The sequence below is a fragment of the Polypterus senegalus genome, chromosome 8 (genome assembly GCF_016835505.1).
Source record: "Polypterus senegalus isolate Bchr_013 chromosome 8, ASM1683550v1, whole genome shotgun sequence".
Taxonomy (NCBI): Eukaryota; Metazoa; Chordata; class Cladistia; order Polypteriformes; family Polypteridae; genus Polypterus; species Polypterus senegalus.
In genome coordinates, this window is record NC_053161.1 from 142,255,006 (window position 1) to 142,273,439 (window position 18,434).

General features: G+C 36.0%; 1 protein-coding gene across 4 annotated transcripts in view; it reads left to right on the forward strand.

The window, feature by feature from the left end:
• tmtc1 (transmembrane O-mannosyltransferase targeting cadherins 1) overlaps positions 1-18,434 on the forward strand; it is a 570,135-nt gene that overhangs the window by 216,933 nt on the left and 334,768 nt on the right. For 3 of the 4 annotated variants that reach the window (XM_039761862.1, XM_039761865.1, XM_039761866.1), the window contains one exon: positions 1,879-1,981. In XM_039761862.1, the coding sequence (XP_039617796.1) occupies positions 1,879-1,981 (103 nt within the window). The remainder of the gene's footprint in view (positions 1-1,878; positions 1,982-18,434) is intronic. The other variant, XM_039761863.1, reaches the window with a different exon arrangement.

Sequence of the window (18,434 nt, forward strand, 5' to 3'; positions counted from 1 at the left end):
TGCTAAAAAAGAGTACCCCTCTCAGATGTTATGCATTTTTCAATATAGTTGCTTCAACTAGTGTTTTTATCTGTTTTTTAACAGGATAACACCAGAGCATAAATAATAGATTTGTTTATGTTCATTTGGATTTTTTACTTATTTGCTAGAATATGATCGATTTGGCATTAGAAAAACACCTGCATCTAAACAGTTTGAGTTGGATTGAGAACTGAAAAGTGACAATGTTGAGAGTAAAACTGTTAAGAAAGTAAGTTTTATATACAAGCAATAATTCACAATGGATACATGTCCTAATAATTAGCTCAAAGTCATTACTCCACCCCATCAAAATTGGCCAGTTGAGGTGATTTGGGCATTTCATAAGGATGACTCCTGGGATCCTCCTTGCAGAAGTGTTTTTGGCATATCAGCCAGGGGGAGACCTTGGGAAAGACTCAGGATGTTCTAAAGAGATTATGTCTCCTGGATGGCCTGGGAATGCCTCACTATCCCAAGCCCTCCACTCCCCCCAGTCATTCGGAAGAGTTAGAGGAGGTGGTGGAAAAGGGGGCATATGGAGGCATATGGACTTAAACCACTGCCTCTGTGACCCTAACTAAATATGTGGCAGAAAATTGATGGATGGATGGATGAGCCTGATAACTGTTATCCATTCATCCTTTATTTTAACCCATTTTATCCAGGACATACTTTGAGGTTGGGCTGTTGCCTATTTTGGCAGCACTGGCCAAAAGCCAGGATCTTTATATGTCCCAGTTGTAATTCTTCAATTAAGGATGTTGTCATCCAGTTCAAATTTTCCACACTTGATCAAGACCTGCAGTTCGCGTACAACCAAGTGAGGTGGAGAAGTGTTAAACATAACTGCCATAAGAGTGAAGATTGTTTATGGGCTGGGCTGACTAAGCAGCCTATATTACTTTAAGCGCAAATAGAAAGTCTTTATCTATAATCCAGCGTTTCTCAACCTTTAAGTATTTGCGACCGAGTTTTCATAACAGTTTTAATCGCGCCCCCCCCTAACATTTTTTTTTAAATGTAGATGCATATTTTATTATACCTACTTAACTTTTATCGAAATTCATCTAACTCTATATTTATTATTCTAGTATCAGAATGTAGTTTGTGTTAATTTGTTTTGGTTTCAACAGATGTTTTTTTCATATTTGTGATTCTTGTTTTCTTTTTTTCACATCTTTGCGCCCCCCTTTTTGTTACTTTGCGCCCCCCTAGGGGGGCCCGCCCCACAGGTTGAGAACTGCTACAAAGGTGGTCTGATTTTGTTTGGCAAGTTTATATTATGAGAAATAATTATGCTGCCGCAAAGTCTTTGCTTTATTGTGAACCTAATAACAAATTAGGCTACCAAGCCAGAAGTGAACTATAGAAACTGAGTTGGTGGCTGCTGTGCCTTATAGCTACATAAATCGCACAGTAAGGCTACAAAAAGTGTGTAATTTATTACTCAGTTATTCCTGTGGCATTCCAACATACAATCTCAGCTAGATTATCCTCTGTGTGGAGTTATCTTGCTCACCATATGTGTATAGCTTTCATCTTTGAACATTTACATCCTCTTATAGTACAGATACAAGATGCTGGGTTAACTAATGCTTAAATGCATAGTTAAATTTTACTATGATTGAGTGTATCCTGTAATGGATTGTCAATTATATTATTTATAATTACATCTCTATATTTTGGCTGCCTTATGATAATGACAGATGTAAAGAATGTGTTGAAAATGGGTACAGCAATAAACTGGTCACTCACCATTTGGTATAGAAAAATAACTCCTCTGATACAGTTGTGGAATTTAGTTTGGTGTACATAATTGTTCTATGAAGTTATGCATTGCATTTTATTTCAGTATAGTGCCTCTCTCTTTTTACACAGGTATTTATCATCCTCCAAGGTTAAAAATACCCTGAGATTGTTTGGACCATTTATCAAAAGAGCTTTTGCAGTTATTGGATATGTAAGTATAATATAAAGAGCAATTTTCTTTTAATCTATTGCACATTTTTTAGTGTATGTTATTCCAACATTTTTTAATAAGGATAGTATATTACAAATAATTTCATATTTTTGCAGTAAGACAAGCAATCACATATTGAGACATTAAACAAGTAACAATGGTCATATTAAAGTGAGAAAAGAGTTTAATGAAATAGTTACATTTTGGAGCAAATAGTCCCAGCTGGATGAGTTTGTAGTTTATGCAGCCTCATTATTTTCTGCTAAGGTGGAAAAACATTTCTCAGGTTGCCTGTGACAATGGATAGTGTGGTATACTAGTGTTAGCATAACGTGTGCATCTTCTCTAACACTGACTAACTTGGATGTTGGATCTAGTTTCATTATGAGCAATTTTCCATCCTCCCCTCCTTGGATTTCCAGTAATACAATGAGTACTGTGCTTTTTGCAGTTTTACATATTTTCCTACAGCTATGACAGTGCTCAGATGACATCTGGATAGTGTCAGTTGTTTTCAAAGTACAGTATACCTTGAGGCCTATGAATCTGATATAATCCTACATTCTGAATAACAAAAACAAAAATAGGTGTCCCCCAATACATGACATTTCCTTGCAACACCCTTTACTTGCCTAATGAACCTTTTGTTGGGTTTGTAACATTTTTATGTATACATTTGTACATATAGGTTACCCATGTTTTCATTGTTCTTTCATTATATTGATGATATGTGTACCTTTATTAATATATTATTGATACACCGTATATGTTCTCTTATTATCAGTGTATTCTTGTTGGATTGTATATACTCTGTTTAAATTAGTCAGCAACTTTACTCATGCTGATTAACGCAAATAGGGTATATTTATGGACCCGTGCACCCTTGTAATTTAGTTTTCAATATATATTATCAACAAACAAATGGTTGGTACCAATGTATGACAGAGCCTAAGAGTGAATATGGTATAGTAGATCAGTGTAGGAACTAACATAGAATGGCAGATCATCTTCAACAAAAGCTTTGAAATTCTGTCTTGTCTACCCAACCTGACAAACAGAAGTTAGCAGGTAAGATTCACTGGGGACTATTGAGACTCTGTTTAATATATAGGAAAGTTTAGACAGCCTTGTGGCTGTTCTTATCATTGAAGTAAAAAAGTATGGCTTATCTCTAAATCTCTTTGATGTTGATCAATTGAAAACTTCACATCAGTCTAGTCTTTGTGTTACATGTTTATTTGTTTGGCCCATTATTTTTAAGTGACTATAGCTTGAATTACTTGATCTGATGATATGCATGCCTTCACAAATACAGTGGGAAGTAACATAAGCTGATAATATAGTAGATGCAGCAGCAAATAATTCAGAATGTCTAGCAATGTCAATCATTCTTTGCTAATTTTACCTGGCATGTTCAATGTACATATTTTCCTGTCGTCGGTGCTTGATTTTGAGCCAAAGATATTACCGTCAGAAAACGCATCAGTTACAGAAGCCAAGCTTTTAACTTGATTTAGTTTCCCCCAATGCCTTTTACTTGTCTTTCTGTATCTGTTAGAAAACATCTGTGCCTGACCTTATCCCATACAACAACAAATAATAATAGGTAGAATCTATCTCCAAATCTCAAAATGCTAACACAGTGGATTTGAGAGACTCAAGGGGAAGATTCATGAGTAACTTAAAATTGTGAAAGCTCAGTAATGTTGTGTAACTGAAGCCTGCCAATGCTGCAGTTGCCACATAATGTAAGAAATGCCCTGTGTAGTTTGCCAGTATAACATTTCCAAATGCAATAATAAAAAGAAGTATAGAATGACTATAAAAGTGAATTTTGTTTTTCACTTACATGACAAGTACAGGAACTATTAAGGAAGTACTCAGTACTTTGTGATTTGTAAAGAGAAGTACTACTTACATTTAAAAGGCTACTTACATTAAAAAGATAGCACTTTATTGTCAAAAGGGGGAACCATAGCTTTTTACAAGCTTAATACATAAATAATATCACAAACTCAGCATTATTATAAAAAAATAAAAAACTTCTGACTTAAAGGTTTAAAGACTAAAGATTTTAAAAAGAGCAGTCACAGTTTAAAAAAAGGGTGTGCAGCATTGTTTATAATGGCACTTAGTTTTGTTTTAACCCTGTAATTTGCCTTGACCTCCAGGGTGTAAAGAGTGCATTCCATAACTGGTTCTACCCTTTTAATTAGCATGATGATTCAGTAGGCTTCACTTGAAATGGCGTTACTAGCCCTGCATGCCAAATTACACTGGCCATCACAGTGTTGTAGAACATGTAAAGGAAGTCACTACCCACATTAAAGGACTGAAGTCTTCTACAGTATTTTTCCACCATGTTATGAGAGCAGTCCAGCCGATCATTGATATGGACCCCTTGTTATTTGTACTGATTCCTTTACTCTGTCTAATGTCCTTTATCATAATCCTCACAGTGCTGCCAGTTTTGTCATGTTGGGAGCCTGGTGAAGTATATATATAGTTGCATCTTTCACTCCAGTCTTTGTTAAAAAGGAAAAATGCAGTGGCTACAAGTGGTTTTTCAAAAAATGACTCATATATTTTAGAGATAGCCACACAAAGGTCTTCATGATGTGGAATGTAAGAGCCACTGGTCTGTAAACATTAGGTAAAGAGGCACAGGAACAATATAGGTGGTTTTCCATAACAGTGGTACTTTATTGAGTCTTAGGGACAGACAGAACAGGTAGCAGAGGATATCACCAAGTTGGTCAGCACAGACTTTAAGAACTTGAAGACTAACTCTGTCTAGACACATGGCTTTTCCTGTGTGTAGCCTCATCCATTGTCTGCTTGCTTGATCATCAGTTTTGGGCAGCCCATATTGATGGTCAGAGGTATAGGTGTATATGCTCTTTAGAGTCTCATTGTCAGCAGATTTGAATGCTCTTATTTTCATTCAGGAGACTTTTTAGCCCCCTTTTAATATAGAGCTCATTGCTTGGAAGGTTGCATACTGTTTTTGAGGGTACGATAATGTGAACACAGAAGTTAATCTAGTCTGTGATACAGTGAGTGAGGCCCTTAATGCCATCACCATGCAACTCACGTATCATTAACCAGTCTCCTTTGAAATTATTTAGAACTATTTCAGCCTCTAAGCTCCACTTTCTCACTATCCTGGCAGTGACAGGTTGATGTTTTATAACAGACTTGTAGGTGGTAGTAAGATGGATCAGATTGTGGTCAGATCCAAGTGCTCCACAGGTTTGCATTTAACACTAGAATTACCAGAGCCTACGAAAAAACTCGTAATTCCGTCCCACCTTAAATCGCTTCTTAAAATCGTTCACAGCTCTCCACCAGCGTCTTTTGTCATCTAAATGTGCTGATAAAAATCAGGCTGCAAGCAGCCGGCTATTCCATCCCCCACCTACTTAGAACGTGCACAAACTTCTCCCAGCTCATGCCTTGATTGATTTTCTGGGAGTGAAGTTTTAGAGTGGAAATAATAGATCATTATTTGGAACACATGCATTTCACGTGTGTTCCGTTTCTACAGTAATCCATGTAAACACATTTTTAAAACAGAAACGTTTTTCATATTGTAGTAGTAAATGACAAAATCGGGTTTGAATACACAGAAGGCTTCAGCTTATTCAGTGCAGCAGTTTCAACGCACAGTACATGCAATATGATTTGAAAACGAACAGCGTCAGATCTGGTGCATATTCAAACCCGATCTGATGCTGCTCGTTTTCAAATAATATTGCATTAGTGCGATGATGTTTTTACATATATTGTCTCCTTCATTCATCTTTCGGTTTGTAATCAGTGACCGCGTGTTTTTTCCCCGATCTTGCCAGTTCGCACATGTTGCTGTATGGTGCTGTTTCTTTTGTACTCCAGGACATGCAGAGGACAGAATAGTACAGAACAGTAAGTTCAGTGTTATATACAATCAGACAGACAAAAAGGCAGAGAAGGCACTAGATATATAAATAAACAGGGAAGGCACTGTATAATAGATGTGTAAAAAACAGCTAAGGGGATAGATATATAGATAGGTAGGAAGGAAAGGCACTATATGATAGGCAGACAGGGAAGCTCCTATATAATAATACAATTACTGTTATTACTATGTAGATAGACAGGGAGTTCAGCGTCGCAGCGTGTATTCAAACCCGATCTGACGCTATTCGTTTTCAAATAATATTGCATGTACTTAACTATTTTAGAATAAAAACATACATTTGATTTCAGTCTTTTTTTTTTATTCAGTTCCATTCTCTCAGTCGCGTCACAATCCCCCATCAATCTGACAATGCTTTTTTCACATAAAGTTGCGCTATAACTCAAATGTGATTTATTTGGAGATGCCCTATACTCGAAAGTTATTTATATAGGGAAGAAAGTACAATGTCAGTTGCTCATTCAGTGTAATAGGAACCATAGCACAGAGGGATGTGTACACTGCAACAAGTACACATGTCGTGAATGTAGGAAGGGTGTGTGGAAATTGTTAATATTTGAATGTGATGATTTTTTATAGCACGGATCGGAAATCAGCAGTTCTTAGCATTGCACCATGCAAGCTGTCGTATCAACCACCTACTGTAACTTGCTTTATTTTTTCTTCACTTATAGTCTAGAATAAAAGTTCACTTGTTTTTTATTCTTGTACACCAACATATTATTCTTGTACACCAACATATGTTCCTGTGTTTGAGCGACACAGGCATGCTAACAAAAATAGACGTGTAATGCCACGAAAAGTGCACGCAGGCACTTCAGTTCGCAAGCATTGGTACGAGAATGCAGTTACAAGTACGCTGCAGAGCTACAGCACATCTTTATGTGAAAACAGCATTCTCAGATGGGGGTAGGGAAGGATCCTGAACACGACTGAGACTGAGAATGAAAAGTGAATAAAAAAACTAACCTTTACAAGTATCATAAATTACTGGCTGTTACACACTGAAATCAAATGCGTGTTTTTATTCTAAAATAGTAAGAATAAGAGCAGTTTACTTCTCAAAACTGAACCATGTGGGATCGAACTCGTGACCTTTTGGATACTAGTCAGCGGCTGATACCATTATGCTACCGTGGTATCTGTATTAAGTATGTGTCAATATGGCATGCTAAGGTGGCTTTTTTCTGCAGTTATATTTTTGAATAAAAGCATACAGTACTTGTTCTATTATATTTGTACCTTTTGTGGAAGTGTTTGATATTTGGACTTCAGGCTTCATACATTATATAGTTTATGCTTACATTTTGTCATTTACTACTACAATATGAAAAACGTTTCTGTTTTAAAAATGTTTTTACACGGATTACTGTAGAAACGGAACACACGTGAAATGCGTGTATTCCAAATAATGATCTATTCTTTCCACTCTAAAACTCCACTTCACTCCCAGATAATCAATCAAGGCATGAGCTGGGAGAAGTTTGTGCACGTTCTAAGTCGGTGGGGGGATGGAATAGCCGGCTGCTTGCAGCCTGATTTTTATCAGCACATTTAGATGACAAAAGACGCTGGTGGAGAGCTGTGAACGATTTTAAGAAGCGATTTAAGGTGGGACGGAATTACGAGTTTTTTCGTAGGCTCTGGTAATTCTAGTGTTAAAAGCATCTTTATGATTAAAGGACAGGTGTATTAGTGAATAGTCAACAAGTGTGTAAACAAAGAAGGTACTGAAGTATTCAGATAATAACAAAATGGCAGATAATCTATGTAACAAAGGCGCTATATAGGCGCCTGACCTGACATAGATAGACACGGAGGCACGTATAAAAAGTACAAAGACTTTTAATTTTCTTCAGCTGTGGGACACGTCTTCCCCGTGCCACACAGCCCAAACACAGTCCCAAAGCACACACTGAAACCACAACACACTTTTCTTCCTCTACCACCACTCCTCCTCAAGCTTCGTCTCCTTCCTCCCAACTCTGGCTCTTTGAGTGGTGGTGGCTGGCCCTAATTGCACCTCCGGGTGGGGCTGGAGATTCGTCCAGCCAGGCTGCCGAGTCCATGCAGCTCCCCCTAGCGGCCATCCAAGCCCCCAACCAGGCTGTGGAGGACTCTATCTCCCATGGAGCCCTGCGGGTGGTTGGGGAATCACCATCAGCCATGGAGGCTGCCACCAAGCGCCCCAGGGGAGGTACTGGACTGCCCATGGTGGCTCCCCCGGAACATAAGCAGCAGGGGCGTCCCTGCCGGGCATGGTACCCGGCTGTCCTTCACATCTAGAATCATCTGAATCATTACTAATGGTCCTGGACAGAACACAAGCTTGGGCAAGGGTGTGGAAAGTTAAATTTAATATATGTAAATATTAATTATTACACTTATGTAAAAATCTTATGTTTGAATGCACAGTTAATGGAGAGAAACTTGAGAGTGCATTTTACAAAAAGACAAAGGTGTTGTTGCGGACTCTTTACTGTCTTCATTTGGACAATGTAGAAAGGGATAAGGAACGCTAAAGTCTGTAAGTTATATAGCAGGATGTATACAGTCAAAGTCAAAGGATGTCATCTGTAAGTTATTTATCTGGAGTACTATGTGAAGTTTTGTCTCAGTATTTCAAAAACAACATAGCAATACTCAAAGAGCAACAAGGTTGGTTCCAGGAATGTGAGATATGAACTCTGAGGAAAGACTGAAGGAGCTGTTCCTTTTCAGTTTGGGCTGGTGGAGATCAAGAGATTACATCATTGAATTGTTTCATATTGTGATGGAAATTGGCATGGTGGATCCAAGATAATATTTTAAAATGCAGTCTTCTTTGGAAAAAGTCGGATATGGAAGGAGACTGGTTAAGAATGAGTTTCATGCAAACATTTAAAAGTTTTATTGAAACAGAAAGCCATAGATACATAGAATAGGTTTCCAGATAATGTGGTAGATAGCAGTAGTAATTTGGATAAATTGAAAACCTGACACAATACTATTTTGCAGAAATTAGGATTGATGTGCTTTGTTGGACTGAATACCATGTCATGAGCAAAGCTGTTTCAGCATTCTGCTGTTCTAATATGAGCCTCAGGAACACTATTGTCACTTTGTCATGGGCAATTTTTTGTTGTTTGTGTTTTGTTGTTTTATTTTAGAATCAGAGCTTCAGCCACACTCAGACACATATTACACATATTACATAAATTATAAGCTAAAGGCACAGAATTGAAGTATTAAATTCCTCCTGTGTGGCTGAGAGCCAATAACGCCTTCATCTTAAATATTACTGAATGTTTAACAGTCAAGAATCTCATTTTACAGAGAATTTATTAATTTAGGTATGTTTACAAGCCTTAAATTTTACGCCATTTATCTTGCTCTCTCTCTCAGGGGTGGGGATCGATCTGTTCTTAATTTAATTTTTCTTTTTGTAAAAACTTGATTGCTTTGTATGGATTCCAATAAAATGAATAAAAAAAAAAAGTATTTTCCTTATCATGGCAATGTTCATTGTGTTAAAACATTGACCAAGCCATAGCAGACTTTATGAGTACCAAATTGCTAAAAGGCCATCTGAAAAACGTACGTGCAGTAACTGCTCAAGATTTGCTCCTGAATCAATTCCCAATAGCAGAATTAAATACTCAAATAGCAGAATCTGATTGCAGGGTATCTGATTAGATGTACTGTACTTACTCAGTAAACTGCTTATTATGAATCTGAAGCACTCATGAGTTTATGAATTAATGAACTAGACTGAGCTACACCTCTTGGCGTATGAACATTATTATAGCCTCTTCTATTCCTGATCTAAGCCTTTAAGTCACTACCCACAGCCCATGAAAATGAATTAGGATGTGATGTATATTGATCATAAAATCAAGAATAGTTTCTAAGGACTTCTAAGGCTTCCATTTACCCAAAACTGTCTGGTAAATTGGCCACCTTGTGCCTTGTTCATCTGCTGCAATGATTCTCATGCTCAATGGCAAACCACTCTGTTTTTTGCATGTAAGTCAGTGTTCATTTTCCCAAACTTGATATTCTCCAACCTTTGGTTATAGAGTAGTTTGATATTCTGCCCAAAGTAGAGCTGAGAAAGATTTTTGATTGTTTTACAGCATTGTTTTATAATTCAGCTAATTACAGCAACATTTAAAAAAATAATTTAAAAAATCCAAAGAATCTAAAATAAAAACAAATTAATAAAAAATGAAAATGAGCTAAAACAAGTACAAGCTAAAGAAAGGTAAGTTGAAATTAAATCTTTTCATTTTCCAATAAGTACAAAAAAACTGATCTTAAAAGTATTTTGCAGATTATTCCAACAGCAAAATAGCTGAAACCTGATTTTAGAAGTTCAGTAAAATATCACGGGACTTGAAGCATAGTCAAGGATTCAAGCAGGTTTGATAAAATCCATTGGTCATAGTCAACACAGAAATAATATAATGTAGAAAATGACCAGTTAGGGCCTATTTGAAATAACAAAAACCAATGTATCTCTTCTCATAGTCAATGGGAGCCATTCATTTAGAGTGATATGCTGACTATAAAGGGTTAACAGTTATAACTTGACCATGCCAATATAAGACTATAACCTAAAACTGATAGAAACGTTGCCTAGACAATTATTTTCTTACTATACATCTGGAAGCAAGTTATTGGAATAGACAAAACCAGTTTTTTGTCTTAATTTACTTACCAAGTTAGTTACATGAGATTAAAAGGTATTCTTCTTGTTCAGCCAAATACCAAGGTATTTATATTTTGTGACTCTTTTAATGCCAGGATCCATTCATTGTGAACTCAGATTATCAAAATCATTAAACTGTAATTATCACTTGTAAAAACACTTCTGCCTTGTCTTCACTAATGACAGATTCTCAATCAATGTAAAACCATTGGATTTTTGCTGTTTTTACAGAACTTTGGAGATACAACAACAATAAAAATTATGTATATAGTACATTTTCACACAACCAGTGTAGCTTAATGTGCTATACAATATGTCAAAAGATATCAGCATATAAAATAGATCATAAAAGAAGGAAGTAGTACAGTCATTTTGTTTTGCTTTCAGTGCTAGATGTTTTCACAAAGTCTCAAAGTAAGAACGTTTTACCACTTTGCCACTAAAAATTCAGATAAATTCAGGCATCTTGTTTCGAGTCAGTAAAAGAATGTTTTTTTTTAGTCCCAGCTCTATCCTCTTAAATAAAAATGTTATATTCGGTATAGTCTTTTTAAAGATGGATTTTTTTAATGCACACAGGTATTTTCTACACAAATGATGCTTCCCATAGAGTCTCCAGTTGACCCAGATGGTATACACACATTCAAGAGATCCCTCTGCATTAGATATAAATGGCTGCACCCTGTCCCAATTCATAATTGTAGTGCACTTATTGGCAATGAGGTAGATGTTTATTGTTTTTTGTCATATGATTTTCATCAGCTATCTATATATTGATTCCAGTTTTATTATTCATGATCCTTGGAGATGCTTGTATGGTGCACTTTGACAAGTACTGTAGCAATAATAAAACAGTAATAAAGGTTAAATGTTAACACAATTAAAATATAGGAACAAGAAAAAAATATTAAGACATTCTAGGGCAAGTTGGCAAATTGCCTAGTCTCCAGGTAGAATATAAAACAAGACGCTAATCATGTATTGACTGACTGTAAGAAGTTTATGAATAAAAATGAATAACACTAAAGTATGGTAATGTGAAAACATTAAAAAAAAATAATCTGAAAGCTGCAGTTGTAGAAGATGTGAATTTCCATTTTAAAAAACATCAGGCATCATAGTTCACTGCTAAAAGCATAATTAAAATGTAATAAGAAGCCACTTTGGTAGCATCCTATCTGATAAATGATGTTACAAACCATGGAGAATATAATAGACAAGAAAAAAATTGTTACCTTCATTTTACTTGGTAAAAACTTCATAGGTTTGGGATTAATCTACAGATGAATTGTGCAGCTTCAACAGACAAAGGGCCTCATGTGTAACTGGTGAGTACGCCCAAAAATGTTCTATACGCCCATTTCCTTGCACAATTTGAGCTGTATAAAAGTTAAACTTGGCTTAAAGCCATGCACATTTTCATGGTGGCCCCCTAACTTGCATATGCATCCTTCTGCTCAGTTTTGCAAACTAGCGCGGCCAATGTGAGAGCAGTGGTACTGTTTCCATGTCATTTACCTTTCTTTTCTTCTTTTTCATATTCGCATCAATGACTCAGGATTTATCAAATACACCAAAATTAACTGCATATCTTTTACAAATTTAATTCACTTGTTTGTAATCATTCTGTAACAATATACTGGTGCATTGAATGGCCATACTATTCCAACTACCATAGCTGCTTTAATGTTGTTAAAGGACATCGCAAATGGAAGAATTAGAAGATAGTGTGTAGTTATAGGTGATGATACTGACTGGCTTCTAAGTCGATGTCAATTTCCAAGAGCTATCTTCTTGGAGCTGTGTGTTGAACTGGCGCTGGCTTTACAAAAGCAGACTTTGAGGAATTGTGCTCTACCTCCTGTTTTTGCAAGTTCTGTCCACTATAAAGGCGCTTTCAGAAAATGAATTTGCTTATGTAAATAGAATGCATTTCCACTCTATTAATGTGCTGTTATATAGTCCACAGAAATTATCTTGCATTGTGCAAGTATGTAGCGTCCTGCATAATGTGCGTGGCTTGCCTGTACCTGAAGAGATGTGGTATGAGAAACCTGACCCTGACCTACAAAATGATCAGCCAAATCGGACATTGTTACAATTTTGTTTGAATGTAATTAACAGAATGTAAAAACAAGTAATCAGATGGAGCATTTATTTTTTAACCAATTTATTTAAATTGTGGGAATATAACATAATACTGCCCTTATATTCCTTAGTTCATTGGCCACATCTCTTACAGCAGGGGTCCTCAATCACAGTCCTGGAGGGCCGCAGTGGCTGAAGGTTTTTGTTCTAACCCAGATGCTTAATTAGAAAGCAATTTTTGCCAATAATTTAATTTCATGGCTTGTTAGTAGTTTAGCTCTGCTATGTCAAGTATTCTCATATCCTGAATTTTCTTCCCCTTTCTAAGGATATCATCCAAATGATTTGAAGGCTAAAATGGATGAATAATTCTCAGTCCTTCACTTTAATCTCTTCACTTTCCTCCCTAATGTTTAATTAATCCCAATAGTGCATGATAAATACACACCGGTGTAAATGGTAACAAGCTAAATGGAGAAATGCTGGTTAGGAGCAATTAAAAACCAAGAATATAGCTGTTTAAGACTAAAATAAGCAATAAGGGTTCAAAATATTAACGAGCGAGACAACTAAACTGAAGTTGAAGTGTTACTTGAGCAATAAGTGCTTCTTTTAAAGCAACTAGGTTGCAGCAAAAACCTGCACCCACTGATTGTGATTGAGGACCCCTGTATTACAGCATCCACTATTGCATTTTGTGACCTGAACAGTGTCTGTCAGCACACAGCCAGATGATCGCCCAGTTATTTCCGAGGCAAAGGTGTGTGTGCTAGCCAGCATCTGAAGATGTGCTGGGCACATCAGCACCATCACCACATGGAGTTGCATCATCGGTACAGAGGTCAGCATTTGTAATATTGTCTGAAATAGAATAAACAGACGGTGGGCTGTGACTCATCTTTTCACGTCAACTTTGATATCTGACCGCTTCTTTTTTATTTCAGGAAATGTGTGACTTTCTGAACTTGAACTTTCAAGTGTCTCTGCCATGCTGTATTATTCCATAACTTCCTTTTCTTGCTTATACCTTTGCTTAACCCAACAAATTGTACATTTTTCCTCTCCCCCACTTTGCATTCTTTGAAATTGTTTTTCTTCTTAAAATATGCAAAATTTTGGGAGGAAGCAGGGTGGGGCTGTAGACACGTGCGCGTGGGTTAAATTTCATGTTCATTGGGATTTATGAAGTGGAAGTGCACAGAACTTGGCTTTCGCACAGTTTTATGCATCAAGATGTTTTTGTACATACGCATATTTCTGTTTTTGCCCATATGCCGCGTTTTCATGTGAATTCTATGCACAGCGTTATACATGAGGTCCAAAGATTGCAAATTTATATGGTGATGTGATTGAGTTACTTTAACTGTGAGTAAAAGTGAAACAATGCTATTAAGGAGTACAGTGCCCTTAAAGGAAGAAATTTAAAAGCATCTACCAAGAAAAGGTAGGGTGACCATAGCACACAAGGGATACATCAAAAATGCATTCCAAGAAGAATAACAAAGAACAAATTTTTCTCCAAATTACACATCTATTGGACTTTACTCATTTATGCACTGTTGTCACCTGTCTTTAGTAATGACATACAATAGAGCTTATTAGAATACTTACCAGAGTATGGGTGGAGATACTTAAATAACAATCATTTTCATAAGGCAAACTTGCACTCTTGCTCCCACTGAACCCAGTTACATGTTAAAACCCATCACATCTACCTGATAAAAATATACCAATAAAAATATACCACTCCTTCCTGAGACTTCAATAATCCTTGTAAATATTCTTTCTTATTTACATTTTGCAATCTAGGAAATCACATAACTGCCAGTGTGGGCTTGGTATCTGAAATAATTAAAGACAGTATTTCAATCAGATTAAGCAGTCTAAGTAAGACTATTGCTGGCAAAAAATAGGCGTTTGATTTGTTCTTGTAAGTGTTTCTTCTAGATTTGCACAATGGCACAGTGGGTGGTTGTTGCTGCTGCTGCCTATCAGTTTCAGTGTCCTAGGTTTCAATCCCATGTCCATGTGGAGTTTGTATTTTCTTTTCTACATGGGTTTTCCACCAGTTTTCCAGCCACATTTCCAAATATAATCTAATTAATTTAATTGAAAATGATAATTGGCTCCTTTTTGAGTATGGGTTCAGGTGTGTATGTGTGATTGACTTGTACCCTGTTTTAGACTGTATGCTGCCACAGTGCTTCTGAGATGAGTTCTGGCCTTTATGACCCTAAATAGGATTAACCATGTTTGAGAATGTTATGATATGCTATGTTCCATCCTATTACTAACTAGTGTAGCCATTCTTGACTATGTTGAGCTATAGTCTACCAAGGTGGCATCTTGTGCCAGGCAGTAACTAACCTTGTATGTTTTGGCAGTCCATCACAGTGCACATTCATACACACATCCCCAAACTTACTCACATTGGGTAAATTTAGGGTAGCCAGTTACTCTAACCTTCTCTTATTGATATACTACTGATTAAGGCATACATTACAATACTATGAAAACATTGTGCAATTTCCAGCAAATTTAGCACAAATAATTATACTGATATACATAATAAGTCACTGCATAGACAATGATTTGGGATAGATGTTGCAAAATTGTAATATGTCCAATATTTAGAGTCTAGATACAATCTTTTGGTGTGTTATTCACTACCTGTTCAAGGTTCCTGGTGGGCTGAATGATATTTTATCTGAACAAAGGGTCGAATTCAGGCATCTTGGTACAACATTCAGCATATTTTCATTTGGATTCAGCCTGTGAAGCTGGTAGGTGACTGAATGATGTTTTACAGATGTTCCCTAGTGATGGCAGCACACCGTGGCTGTACATTATTGTCTTACAAAACTATATTTTTGATGATATCCATGAAGAGCATGACAAGAGGGTTGCTGCCCCTTTCTGCAGGTCTTATAAGTTTGTTCACGATGCTAGCTTAAAACAGAAATTACACTTCTTACACAAATCAACATCAAGTCTTTGCATTCTGTGCTAAGGTGTTACAGGCACCGGAACTTGGGAAAGTAGTTTACTTTCATGCAAATTGTAGATAATACAGTAGCCAATGTGACGATTAATCTAGGCTGAAAGCCTAATTATTGTTCTATGGTATGTTTTGTATTTATTCATCTTCATAGTCTGTCCCTTTAGCTGCCCACTAGGACCATTCATGTTGTACAGTGGAGACATTCCTTCTAATTCCCACTGCAGCATCTCGGGATAGACATTTTTTTGCATGCAATGCATGCATGCAATGAGCCAATCCTTTTCAAAGTCAGACAGTGTTAAATTAGTAATCTTAAAGTTAAAGGTTATAAAATTTCAGTTATTCAACAGACATCAAACAGACATTTGTTGCATATACAATTTAATTATTTAACATATACAGTGCAAATAACACTGAAAACTAAAGAGGATCATTTGTCTAATTATTAAGAAAAGACATAAATAACTAGAACACTAAAAAAGATAAAAATCTTAAAAATAAAAGAAAAATAAATCACAAACAAGCACAAATACTATTTACTAAAACTAAACTAAAACTCATTTTGTTATTTCTAATTAATACAAAAAAAGACAGAAGCTAGAAAATAACAGCTTGATTAAAGAAGGGAGGTGTCTGGTTAACGTTAAAATTCAGGTTGGGCTAGGTTAGGTTAGATAGACTTTATTATTCCGAGGGAAAGTAGTTTTTTGCAGGAAAGTTTAGATAAGACATTGTTAAACAGATTTAAGGTAATAAGACAAAGCACAACACATGACAGTAATAGTACTATAATCAGTACACAACCTACATGTTTCCAAATCACAGTAGTTAAATTTAACAGTACGTAGTAGTAATTTAGAAATCAGTAGGACCCTTCAACCATTGCATCCAAAATGCTTATAAGCTTTGAGAATAAAAGATTTTTTGTTAGTCAGTTGCTCTTAACCATTGGGAACCTAAATCTGCAGCCTGTTGGCAACAGATGAAACTTGGGAAAAGAGGATGGCTTTATAACTTGTTTGTGATACATCTCAGTGAAAAAGGGTTGCTTCAAACCAATACTTTTACTTGTAATTTAGGCAATAATGTAGAAGAAATCGGTTAGGAATGAAACCTGAAGTGATAGGGGTCCACATGCTTGAGCTTGATTGAGTTAGGCTTTTTCTTACTAATTAACACACAAATGAATGTCACATGGAAGTACAGTAGCTGCTCCTTTTAGCATTCAGTGTCATTTGAAACTGTTCTCTGCACTGCTTTATCATTAAAAAAGTTCTAAAAACAAAATGGTACAAGAAATGTAAGCATTTAAAGTTATGGAAAAAAACACATTTCTGAAATTCTTCTAATTGTAAAATATCATACTATATCACTTTTCTGAATACAAAATAAGAGACAAAAAAGGCCAGCTAACTATTCAGTTAGATTAACTAAAAACATGAGTTTATCCTTGATTTGTGAAAGTTGTTCACAACAAAAACCTGCTGCCTCAGTGGAACCTCAGGGTTAAACTGAGAGCCACTGCCCTAGAACCTTTCACAGTAAAAACCAAGCAAGCAAATCCTGGTGTTTTTTTGGTATGCTTCACAAGTACTGCAGTATTCACAAATATTTGTGAAGGTTCATTCTCCTGACTGTATCACATAGCAGAAATTCCATAAAAACATGACAAATAATATAAAATAAAAAAGAAAATACATGCAAGCTAGGAAATAAACACTGGCAGAAACATAAGAATGTTTGCCAGAATTAGAGAAGTCCTGTACATGACCCTCAGCATACAGGAATGTAAACTGCTACTTTACCTTTCAAGATACTTAGTGTCCATTTCACTTTTTGGATCACCTCTGGAATATACCATATATAGTAAACTGTCCTGTCCTGCTCTGCTGTTACAACAACTTTTAGGTGAATGCTCAAGAAAGTACATTAAAATCAATCATGAAATCTGAGTTATTGTTTTTATTTTTACAAATATCAGTATTTTAAGCAGAATTTTCCAAGAAGATTATAATAGATAGATAGATAGATAGATAGATAGATAGATAGATAGATAGATAGATAGATAGATAGATACTTTATTAATCCCAAGGGGAAATTCACAAAAATATAATGGTAATTTGGGAAGTATTGTGGCTACTTAAAATGTAAGTAATCTTTTGTGGAAAGGTAAGTAAAGAGATCTGGACAACATTCTTATTGCCTCAGTCCTATTAGCAGTGAAAAACATTTCTTTTTAAGAAAAAAATGACAGTTTGTGTAAAGTACTTTTATATGTCACCCTTCTACAGGAGGGGAAACAATGGCGTTTCTGTGTGAATTGCTCTTTTTTTTTAGTTTAAAGGGAAGAAAACTTGAAAAACTGGGCAATCTGGTACTTAATAGTCTTAGTTAACTTACATGAAAGATAATCTGTTATGTGTTCAGTGATTTAGTTTGGATGAGGAAGTTGGCCATAATTGAATGCTTTGCCAAAACACACTGATCTGATTTTTTGAAAGAAGTCTATATGAGGAATGTTTTGTCTTGGTAGAGTATTATATTACTCTACTTTCCCCTATTGTATTATTAATATGTAGCCTCTGTCAGAACACCTCAAATCCCATAGACTTACCACTGTTTATGTATTATAGTATATAACTTCTCCCCACCTCCCCTCCTACATCTATAACCTCAGGCAATTAGTAAAAGACAGCCAGGAGTTAAGTTATAATTT